The sequence below is a fragment of the Myodes glareolus genome, chromosome 11 (genome assembly GCF_982192425.1).
Source record: "Myodes glareolus chromosome 11, mMyoGla1.1, whole genome shotgun sequence".
Lineage (NCBI taxonomy): Eukaryota > Metazoa > Chordata > Mammalia > Rodentia > Cricetidae > Myodes > Myodes glareolus.
The window spans coordinates 9017115-9029354 of record NC_142036.1 but is presented as its reverse complement, the minus strand read 5'-3'; the positions used below and the strand labels follow the sequence as shown (position 1 = coordinate 9029354).

The 12240-nt window shown below is 35.1% G+C and overlaps 1 gene segment (V, D, J or C); it reads right to left on the bottom strand.

Moving 5' to 3' along the window:
- Window positions 1–7997: 7997 nt before the first annotated feature.
- LOC125411780 (Ig heavy chain V region 108A-like) lies at window positions 7998–8606 on the bottom strand. The segment is given in 2 exon segments: window positions 7998–8404; window positions 8487–8606. Coding segments are annotated over 2 exon segments (435 nt in total).
- Between the last annotated feature and the right edge of the window lie 3634 nt (window positions 8607–12240).

Below are 12240 nucleotides of genomic sequence, written 5' to 3'. Positions count from 1 at the left end.
CAGTGGGTGGCCGCACCCCTCACAGTCCTGGCTTCCTTGTTCATGTTCTCCTTCCTTCTGCTCTTCATCTGGGCCTTGGGAGCTCAGTCCAATGCTCCAATGTGGGTCTCTGTCTCTATCTCCATCTATCACCAGATGAAGGTTCTATGGTGATATGTAAGATATTCATCAGTATGGCTATGGGATAAGGCCAGTTCAGGCACCCTGTCCTCTTCTGCCTAAGTCTCTGGTTGGCATCATCTCCTTGGACAACTGGGAACCCCTTTATAGCCAACCATGAAATTCTTACAATGGAAATCATTTAGAATCTTGGTGTGGAGGAAATCAGTGACCAACTGATTTGCTCTAAAAGACCTATTAAACTAATAGGTTTAATATAACCTATTACTAATACTAATCATTTCTTCCTTTGGTATTTAAACAGTCTCACCAAATAAAAAGAAAATCGAAAAAAAATGTGTCTTTTCATTAAATATCTTGCATATTCTCTGCATAATTTCCTGTCATATGTTAATTTATTACGTGATTCACATTCACTGTAACATTTTAAAAAGCTACTAAGGGACAAATATTAAATATTCAATAATATTAAATATTAAAGAAGAAAAACAAAATCCTGCCTTTGAAAACTCCACATTCACCATGAGATAACGATCTCAGATAGTGTTACAGATAGGGGCTGAGAGTATTTTTACTACAGGAGTAATAGATACATGGTAAATATGTATGAAAGAATACCTTTGGACTGGCAAGCACTTAGGCAAGTAAATCTCACCTCCCATCAGTTTAGTGTGTGGCTTCAGTACATTATCAGCAAATGTCTGTCCTGTGTTGTTTATAATCAATTGCACGGATTCCTATAAGCATTACTTATCCCCAAATTATAGGCCAAGTAAACTTCCAAACAATTGCCCAGTAATTTGCCAGCCCTCATGTGGTTAACAGCCTAAGCAGGAGAGTTACCTTCAGGTAAGCTGTACCAGTACTCATTGAATCCACTGGAATCTGCAAGTTATTACATCTATTCCATCCCCAAACTTGCCTATACTCCTGAAACCTTGGTAGAACTTTGAAACACAGCTTGCTGCAATACAGAGAGGATTAAGAATTGAGTGACCAGGCTTGTGACAGGACACACCACTCTCTCTGACATCCATAGTGGGGCAAAATGCCTGGTTCTTCCCTGACTGCCTCAAGTTCTCTAGCCAGCAGAAGAGTTTCCTTCAGGCAAACTTCCTCAATACCCTCCCCATCCACTGGGCTCCCCCTAGCTACAAGTCCCATCCAGCCCTCAAAGTCACTTACTGTCCTGAAACCTGAATTTAACACTGAAACATAGCTTGCAACTATACCGAGAGTACCAAGAGAAGGGTTGAATGATGAGAGGACCAAGAGAGCACAGCCAGGAAAGAAGACAAGGGGGCAGGCTAATAGAGACTTCAGTGTTCCTGCAACACAGAAATTGGAAGTACATAGCAGACCAAAACAATTCCCAAAAACTCAGACAGGAAGTTCAAAGATTGGACCAAGATTCAAAGACAGCAACAATTGTAGGAAGAGATGGATAGTCACCAATGCAAAAATTCATACAACAACCTAAAAAGCAACATGGTAATACCAAATACAATGATCACACAAAAGGAAAACTTGATCATTCTAACCTATAAAAAGCAGAAGGAAACAATTTAAAATGTAATTTCATGAAGTTGATGGAAACTTTTAAAGAGAAAAAATCCATTAAGAAATGAAGGAAAAGATAAACAAAATATAATCAGAAAAAATATTAAATCTCTCAAAAAACAAACAAAAAAACCAACAGATGAAGCAAACAAATCAAGACTTGAAGACAGAATTAGAGGCAATAAAGAAAACACAAACATAGGGAATTCTAGAAATGGAAAATCTGGCTAAATGAACAGGAACAGCAGATGCAAGTATAACCAATAAAGTACAAGAGACAGAAAATTCTTAGATGTTGAAGACACTATAGAGGAAATCAATTCATTAGTCAAAAAAAATGATAAATCCAAAAATTCTTAATACAAACCATCCAGGAGATCTGGGACACCGTGAAAAGACCAAACCAAACAATAATAGAGATAGAAGAAGAACTTCAGCTAAAAGAAACAGAAAATACATTCAACTAAATCAGAGAAAAAACTTTCCCAAACTAAAGAAGGATATCTCTATGAAGGGAGAAGAAGATTACAGAACATCAAATACAATGAATCAAAAAAATTTTCCCTCACTATATAATAATCAAAATGCAAAACATACATAATGAAGATAGAATATTCAGAGCTGCCAAGGAAAAAAGGTCGAGTAACTTATAAAGGTAGACTTATCAGAATTACACCCGATTCCCAATAGAAACCATGAAAGCCAGAAAGTAATGGGCACATGTGCTGCAGACACTAAAAGACCATGGATGCAGGCCCAGACTACTATATCCACCAAAGTTTTTATCACTGTCAATGGAGAAAACAAGTTATTCCATGAAAAACAACATATTTAATCAATACGTATTCAAAAACACAGACCTACAGAAAGTATTAGAAGTAAAAGCCTAACCCAAGGAAGCTAACTGCACCCAAAAAATTACAGGCAACAGATAACCTCTAACCAGCAAAACACAAAGAAGTAAAACACACAACTAGTACCACCAAAAATTAATAATAATTAACAAACATTGATTATCAATATCTGCTCACATCAACAGATTCAATCCATATATAAAAAGACACAGGCTAAGACAGTGGATATGAAAAACAGATCTAGACTTTTACTGTGTAGAAGAAACACACCTCAACCTCAAAGATAAACATTATATCAGAAAAATGTTTATAATCAAGTAGACCAAAGAAACAAGTGGGTGTAGCTATCCTAATATCTAACAAAATTGATTTCACATAAAAATCAATCAGCAGAGATGGGAAAGGACACTTTATATTAATAAGAGGAAAAATCCACCAAGAAGAAATCTCAATCTTAAACATTTATGCCCCTAATAAAAGAATATCCACATATGTAAAAGAAACATTACTAAAGCTTAAATCACACACCAAACCCCACACAGTCATAGTAGGAGACTTCAAAACTCTACTCTCTCCATTGGACAGGTCAAACAGACATAAATTTAACAGAGAAATAAGAGAAATAGCGTGTCATGAAACAAACGGACTTAACACACACCTATAGAACATTCCACCCAAACACAAAAGAATGTACTTTCCTCTCAGCACCTCAAAGAAATTTCTCTAAAATAGGCCACATACTTGATAGCAAAGCAAACCTCCACAGGTACAAAAAAATGGAATAACTCCCTTTATCTTATCGGATCACCACAGCTTATACCTAGAATTTAACAGTCTTCTCAGAAATCTTACAAACTCATGAAAATAAAACAATCAACCATTGAACCATCCATGAGTCAATAAAGACTTAATGAAAGAAATTAAAGACTTCCTAGAATTCAATAAAAATTAAGGCACAATGTACCCAAACCTATGGGAAACTATGAAATCAGTGCTACGAGGTAAGTACATGGCCCAAAGTGCACATGTAATGAACATGGAGAAAACTCAGACCAGTGACTTAAAAGCACACCTGGAAGTTCTAGAACAAAGAGAAGTAGAATCACTCAGGATGAGGAGAAGACAAGAAATAATCAAACTGCACATCCTCTCCAGCATAGGCTATCATTGGTGTTTTTGAGTTTAGCTATTCTGACAGATGTAAGATGTTATCTCAAAGTGGTTTTGATTTGCATTTCCCTGATCGCTAAGGAGGTTGAGCATGACCTCAAGTGTCTTTTGGCCACTCAAATTTCTTCTGTTGAGAATTCTCTGTTCAGATCAGTAGCCCATTTTTAATTGGGTTAATTAGAGATTCAGTGTCTAGTTTCTTGAGTTCTTTGTATATTTTGGAGATCAGACCTTTGTCTAATGAGGGGTTGGTGAAGATCTTCTCCCAGTTGGAAGGTAGCCTTTTAGTCTTACTAACAGTGTCCTTTGCTTTAGAGAAGCTTCTCAGTTTCAGGAGGTACCATTTATTCATTGATTCTCTTATTGTCTGTGCTACTGGGGTTCTACCTAGGAAGTAGTCTCCTGTGCCTATGTCCTGTAGACTACTTCCCATTTTCTCTTCTATCAGGTTCAAAGTGGTCAGATTAACATTGAGGTCTTTAATCCATTTGGATTTGAGTTTTGTGCATGGTGATAGATATGGATCTATTTTCATTCTTCTACATGTTGACATCAGTTATGCCAGCACCATTTGTTAAAGATGCTATCCTTCTTCCATTGTATACTTTTAGCTCCCTTGTCAAAAATCAGGTATTCAGAGGTTTGTGGGTTAATATCCGGGTCTTCTATTCGATTCCATAGGTCTACTTCTCTGTTCTTATGCCAATACCAAGCTGTTTTCAATACTGTAGCTCTGTAATAGAGTTTGAAGTCAGGGATGGTTATACCTCCAGAAGTTCCATTATTATATAGGATTGTTTTGGCTATCCTGGGTTTTTTGTTTTTCCATATAAAGTTGATTATTGTTCTCTCAAGGTCTGTGAAGAATTTTGATGGGATTTTGATGGGGATTGCATTGAATCTATAGATTACTTTTTGTCGAATTGCCATTTTAACTATGTTGATCCTCCCAATCCAAGAGCAAGGGAGATCTTTCCATTGTCTGGTATCCTCCTCAATTTCTTTCTTCAAAGACTTAAAGGTCTACAAGAGTCTGTTCCAGGACAGGCTCCAAAGCTAAAGAGAAACCCTGTCTCAAAACAAAACAAAAAAAATAAGTACATAAAATAAAAAAATAAACCCTTTATATGAACCACAGAGACAGAGTTTTTAAAATGTTTTCAATCCAAGTAAGTTGAATCTATTGATACAAAAATCACAGTGATATTAAGGGACAACTCTACTGGGAATTCACACATTCAAACCAAATTTAAGGGTTTGACCCCATTGTAGTTATAAAGTGTTTGAAGTTTAAATTGTCCCAATAAACTTCTTATTGATAGAATTGTTAAACAAATATAAATATCCACTTTATGAATACTTAAAGTTTTTTCCGGAGTTTCTCACATAACTCTGTAGCTGTTTACAGTTTCCTGGGTAAGTATTTGAGCATGATCTTCTGGATTCATTTTATATATTTCCTGTCGTAGGCCTGAAATTAAAACCTGCTCTGAGAAAAAAAAATAATCAAACTGACGCATGAAATCAATAAAATAGAAAAAAGGAAACAATACAAAATAGAAATGAGACAAATAGCTGGTAATTTGAAAAAATAAACAAGATAGCCAAACCCTGATCCAAACTAATCAAAAGGCAGAGAAAAAACATCCAAATTAAAAAAAAAATCATGAATGAAAAGCAGTACAAAACAACAGACACTGAGGAAATTCAGAGACTAATTAGGCCATGATATAAAAACATGTACTCCACAAAATTAGAAAATGAAAAAAAGAAATGGACAATTTTCTGAATAGATACCACATACCAAAATTAAATCAAGACATGAAAAACAATTTAAACAAACATATAAACTGCAAGAAAGTAGAAGTCAACACAAACCTCCCCATACCACAATATTTCAGTGTAGAATTATACAAGAGCTTCAAAGAAGAGGTTATACCTATACTCCTCAATGGGTTCCACGAAATCAAAATAGAGGAAAAAGTGAGAGTCTCATTTTATGAGATTACTCTGATACTGAAACAACAAGTCTCAACCAAGAAAAAGAATTACAGACCAATCTCACTCATGAACATAGAAGCAACAATACTCAATAAAATACTGGCAAACCAAATACAAAAACACATCAAAGTATATCTTCCTTCATGATCAGGTTTGATTCATTCCATAGTTGTAGAGATGGTTCAACATATGAAGATCTAGCAATATAATCCATCATATAAATAAACTGTAAAAATAAATATGATTATTTCATTAGGTGTTGAATAAACATTCAGCAAAATCCAACAACTTATCATGATAATGGTCTTGGAGAGATCAGAGACAAAAGAAACATATCTAAACATAATAAGAATGATATACAACAATCTGACAGCCAACATCAAATTAAGTGGAGAGAAATTCAAAGTGATTTCACTAATATAAGGAAAAAGACAAGGCTACCCACTCTCTTCAATTTTTCAACATAGTTCTTGAAGTTCTGATTAGAGGAATATGACAACAACAGGAGATCAGAGGATTCACATTGGAAAGGCAGAAGTCAAATTTTCATTATTTGCAGATGGTTTAATGGTATATATTAGTGAACCCAAAAACCCTACCAGGGAGCTCCTACAACTGATAAATACCTTCAGCCATGTGGAATGGTACAAAACCAACAGAAAGAAAAAGAGAAAAACAAAAAAGAGTAGCCCTCTATATACAAATGATAAAGAAGCTGAGAAAAAACTCAACAAAACTTTACCACTTCAGAATAGTCCCATATAACATAAAATATAATGATGTAACAGTAACTAAAGAAGTTAAATATGTGCCTGACCTAATGGGAGCTTACCAACTCCAACTGGACTGGGAATGAATGAGCATGAAATCAAAGTAGTTTCTCTGAATGGGTCTGACAGTTAGGGCAGACTGAGAGGCCAGTGACAATGTCATTGGGATTTGTCTCTGTGGCATGTGCTAGCTTTTTGTTATGCTATTCTCTTTGGATATACACCTGCCCAACCTGTTTGTAGTGGAGAGGGCCATGGACTTTCCATAGATCAGGGTGCCTTGCCCTCTCTTAAAATTGGATGGGTTAGAGAAGGCATGTGGAGGGAGTGGGAGGAGGGGAGGAAGTGGAAATTTGGATTGGTATTTTTTAAAATAATAAAATAAAGTAATAATTAAAAAAACTTTATGTATTTGAAGAAATAAATTGAAGAAGATATCAGAAAATGGAAAGATCTCCTATGCTCTTTGGATAGGTAGGAAAAACATAATAAAATTAACAGTCTTACTAAAAGCAATCTATAGATACAATTCCATCCTCATCAAAATCTCAACAAATTTCTTCACAGATGTTGAAAGAACAATAAACAACTTCATATGCAAAAACAGAAATTCCAGGATAGCCAAAACAATCTTGTACATATATGAATACCTGTTGGCTTCAATATCCCTTACACCAAGCTCTATTAAGGAGCTATAGTAATTAAAACAGCTTGGTATTGACATAAAAACAAAGAGGTTGACCAATGGAATTGAATCAAAGACACAAATATTAATTCACACACAAATGAACACCTGATTTTTGAAAAAGAAAATAAAATTATATGATGAAAAAAAGAAAGCATCTTCAACAAATGGTGCTGGCATAACTGGATATCAACCTATAGAAAAATGAAAATACATCCATTCTATTTCCATTCACAAAACTCATGTCCAAATGGATTAAACACCTCAATATAAATCCTACCACACTAAACCTTATAGAAAAGAAAGTGAGAATTGGCCTTCAGTACTTGGGCACAACAGACCACTTCCTAAATAAAACCCCAGCAGCACAGGCACTGAGAGCAACAATAAATAAATGGGACCTCCTGAAACTTAGAAGCTTCTGTAAAGCAAAGAAAACAGTCAACAATACAAAATGGCATCCTACCAAATGGGCAAAATCGTCATGAACCCCACGTCAGACAGTGGACTGATCTCCAAAATACATTAAGAACTCAAGACATTAGACATCAAAATTCCAAATTATACAATAAAACAATGGGGTGCAAAACTAAACAGAAGAATCTCAGATGCTGAAAGACATTTAATGAAATGTTCAACCTCATTGGCTATATATATTTAAATAAAGAAGAGGCAAGTCAATGGAAGAGGTCACTGATAAAGATCTTGTAAAGTTATGTTGTAGCCTAGAGAAGGTCCAGAACCAGCATCACTTCATTCTCTGATGTCCTTTTGAAAACTTGATAAATTCCTTATAGGATTGTGAAGTGACAAAGGAACACTCAAATGATTATGTCTATGTAAGTCTCCAGGCTAATATTCTCTGTTATTTAAATCAAAGGCAGCTTCCTGCTCCTTCAGGGTTTCTAACATGCTCAGGATGTGGTTGTAACACTGTGGTCTGGCACAGTAATAAACCGCAGAGTCCTCATATGTCAGGCTGCTAAGTTCCATATAGGCTGTGCTGGAGGATTTGTCTGCAGTCAATATGGTCTTGCCCTGGAACTTCTGTGCATAGCCAGTACCACCATTACTAGGAATAATATATCCAATCCACTCTAGGCCCTCTCCAGATCTCTGCTTCATCCAGTTAATATTATAGTCAGTGAAAGTGTAGCCAGAAGCCTTGCAGGACATCTTCACTGAAGACCCCGGGCTCTTAAGCTCAGTCCCAGACTGCTGTAGCAGGACCTGGGACTGGACACCTGCGGAGAAAAAATTGAATAAATGTCATTGTTACCAGAGTGTATAGACCATCTTTACTTCTGGGACTGGAGAGCCGCTTACATATAGATGCAGCCGCCAGGAAGATGATCCAGGTCCATTCCATGGTGAGGACTTCTGTGCTCAGTGACTGCAAAGAGCACACTGTGATAATCTGTTGTGTGTGGACACCTTTGTACTTACAATCACAGATTCACATTGTTTGCATATTCATGAGGCATGGTATTTAACTAGTCCAGCTAGTTCAGGCAAAAGGATGCTGAGGTACAAGTCCTCATCCTGTCTGAGGTGCTAGCCATTACTGACAGCTGTGGTGAATCTATGGTTAATAGAAAAGACTTAATCATTCAACTTAAAAATTAAATCCCAACGTGAGACATTTAAAACTTTTCCTGAAAATATTGATTTCTAGGTGGTGGTGGCAAAAAGGATAATTGTGAATGGAAGTTAAAGAACTCTCAATTTAGGATAATTTGTAATCTTTTTAAATGTACAAGGAATTAATATTTGATTTTGCAGAAGTTTTCTGGTATATGTTCCTGGGAATGTTTTCTTTAAATTCTTTTATCTTATATCTACTTATTTGCTTTCTGTGAAGAGAAGGAATGGTTGTTGAATTGAGAATTAGTAATGTGGGAAGGATCTGAAAATAGGCACAAAAACTGTGATCAGAAGAAAATATTGTATAAAAAACTACGTTTTTCAAATTCAAAAATAAATAAGTAATTTTTACTAGTATAAATGAAAAAATGAAAAAGTAAATCAATGTTTAACAAAGAATTTTTACTATGTTTGAAAATTGGAGATTTTATGTAAAAACTGTATCAGGTATTGTTCAACTAATAGAGTTTAAGAAAGGAGCCCACAAATGCTAGGGAGATCACTCCACTCCTCATCTCATTTCTGTCTTGTTGATTATTGGCTCCATTTTGCCCCCTGCTGGTCCTGAGCTCCCCTGCAATTTGGTATGGCATGATTTACTCTAAAGTTTCACAGTCTCTCTTACATAATAACATAGTCATGTTACTTCAGTGCTCATAGAGATCAGCTCTTGTTTTCTTGGAGATACTGAAGGGATGTGCCACAGACTGTACCACTATTGTTATATATATTTTGTTTAATGCCATAATATCTCCTCATGGCAACCAAATCCATATCCACAGTATCCACTAGCACTACTGATTCACTGCAAAAAATTCCTGCATGCCAAATCACAGTGGACAAGAAAAATAAGCATCTTCTTTTTGCTAGACTCCTCATATTTTGCAGGGAATCATATAGTTGGCCTAGACTAATTACCTTGTGAGGCACTTGTCAGAGGTTTCCAGGTTAGAGTCCTTGGTTCCTGGGACACTGTGTTTTTCAGTTCTTGATAAAAATAAGTGACTTCCTGAGGCAGTGAAGTTTACAGGCCACCTCTGTTTTTTTTATAATTCCTGTAAGTCCATGAAAGATATGGAAGCTTGAGAGAACAATTGGTATTAGACATTGATATTTTATACCCAAACATTCAAATATGATAATATGCTGTTAAATACCATTTCAACAATCACAACAACTGCTATTATAATCTTGTTTTGATAGGAATATAAATATCTGATTTTTCACCATATAATTGTCACATTGTCAGTCTTGCTGAGTTCCCTTTATCCTGGTCTAGTTAAAATTCAATTCTCATTGATTAAAAAATGGACATTTTAGCTTGTTAAGAAAGTAATGCTGTTTAAAAGGTTTATATAAATTGGACTAATGTGGTTTTTTGAAGAATCGTTTGTCCATATCCTCGAAAAACAGCTTATTTCAAGCTCATTAAATACTGCTCATATATTTACCCCCTTTCTTCAGCATACCTGGGAGATATTTAGAAATTAATTCACAGACTCTTGATGTCCATAGTGTGACTAACCTGCAGGTTCACTGTTGTAATTGCTGGTCATTAGCAGTCATCTCTGATGACCCACACTCTGGCATTAGGGAACAGACAATAGATCTCTTGGTTTTTGTGTTAAAACTATGCTTTCGACTGAGTTATTTTTCTCTAGATATCAGTAATTCCATATTCTATAGTTGGTTTCTTCTCAAAATTTTCTTCATAGGTAACAAAAATATTCTCTAAAATGGTTCAGATCAGAACCTGTAGATTCTCTTTTTTTACATATATATATATATATATATATATATATATATGAAATCTGCAATCCTTAATATTAAAACAACAGCAAACTTTGCTTCTACCATTGATGCTTCTCTAACTCACAGGTAAAACTTTCAAGTTTCCCTATCTTTAACTGCAATAAGGAGTTAGATTTTAATAAGCATGGAAACAATATTAACAAGAAAATATCCATAAAAAGCAGAAAACTCTGAATAAGAATTTTTGTCAATGTAATGCAGTTAGAACAGAGACTGGAGATGACAGGACCTGGTGTGTATACTGTCATCTCTCAGACTTTTTGACAAGCTGAGGGTATAAGAAACACCTTCAAACGAACAATTGCATGAAACATTGAGGAATAAAGTAATCTTTAGAAGGATGCAAATTCCAATATGCATTTGTGAAAATATTAATTGTTTCCACCCTATTAGGACATTCAAGCAGTGGAAGCTATAAACAGTAGACATCTTATTTGCCTCTCCTATTAGCTCAATCTTTCTTCCCAATCCTTAGTTTGTCTGTCCAGACTTTACTTCATGCCTGGCTACTGACCAATCTTCTTTTTTATTAAAAGAAGAGCAACACATTTTTACAATATACAGTATTATTCCACAGCATTAAAAAGGTACAGATCAGAACCACATAATTCCACAAACTGTGAAATTCTATACAATACAAACTTAGAAGCTATACTGTATATGCAAAGGAACTGTAGGTTAAAATAAGAGATATATAAATAAACAAATAAATAAAATTTCAAAAAAAACACATGATATAAAGGGACTAGGAGCCTCCAAAATGGTTTTTAATTTGATATCTGATGACTATTTTTTGCAGGTCATACAAATTATTCTTAATAAAGCTGGTTTCCTCAGTTAGACTCCCTCACCGAGAAGTATTCTATTCATTTGCTGGGGGTTATCTACTGGAGATAGCATATATGTTAGGAATGAGCAAATATGTCATCTTCCCCACTCAGCTAAAAGACGCAATCTTGCGCTTATCCATGCAGGCTGTGTGTATGTTTCCTCAGTCTTTCTGAATTTATTTGTGCAACTATACTAACCATCTAAAGGGCCTTTTATTTTTGGTGCTTCTATCACTCCTGACATTCATACTCTTTTCACATCTTATTCAGTGTTTTCTAAGCCTTGATAAGATGTCATGAAGTCATATAAAATGGTGCTAATTGTCTATGGTTTCTCCATCTCAGAATATTATCTAACTGTGGACCTCTGTATGTGTTCATATCTGCTGGAGGAGGTAGCTTCACTGATTATGTCTGGGAGTGGCAATAATCTTTGAGTGTAGCAGAATATCATTTGGAGTAGTGTTATTGCAATCATATTTTGATAAAACAACAATAATTATTTTTCTCCTATTTTCCTTGACTATCTAGTCTCAGATTTCTGGTTACTCAAATAATGTAGAATAGGATTTCTATTTCTTGAATGGGACTAAATTAAATAAGATATTGTTAGTTACTGCCAAAAGTTTCTTCCAGCTTTGGCATACAATATCTTACAGGCAAGATACCATTATAAATCAAAGGAGTTGTTGATTATGTTGATATTAAATTTCTTTCTTCTACTGCATTATGTTTCCACACTACTATTCAAATGTCCCTTACTTTTATCTCTCTTTCCTCTTATTCTTTACTTT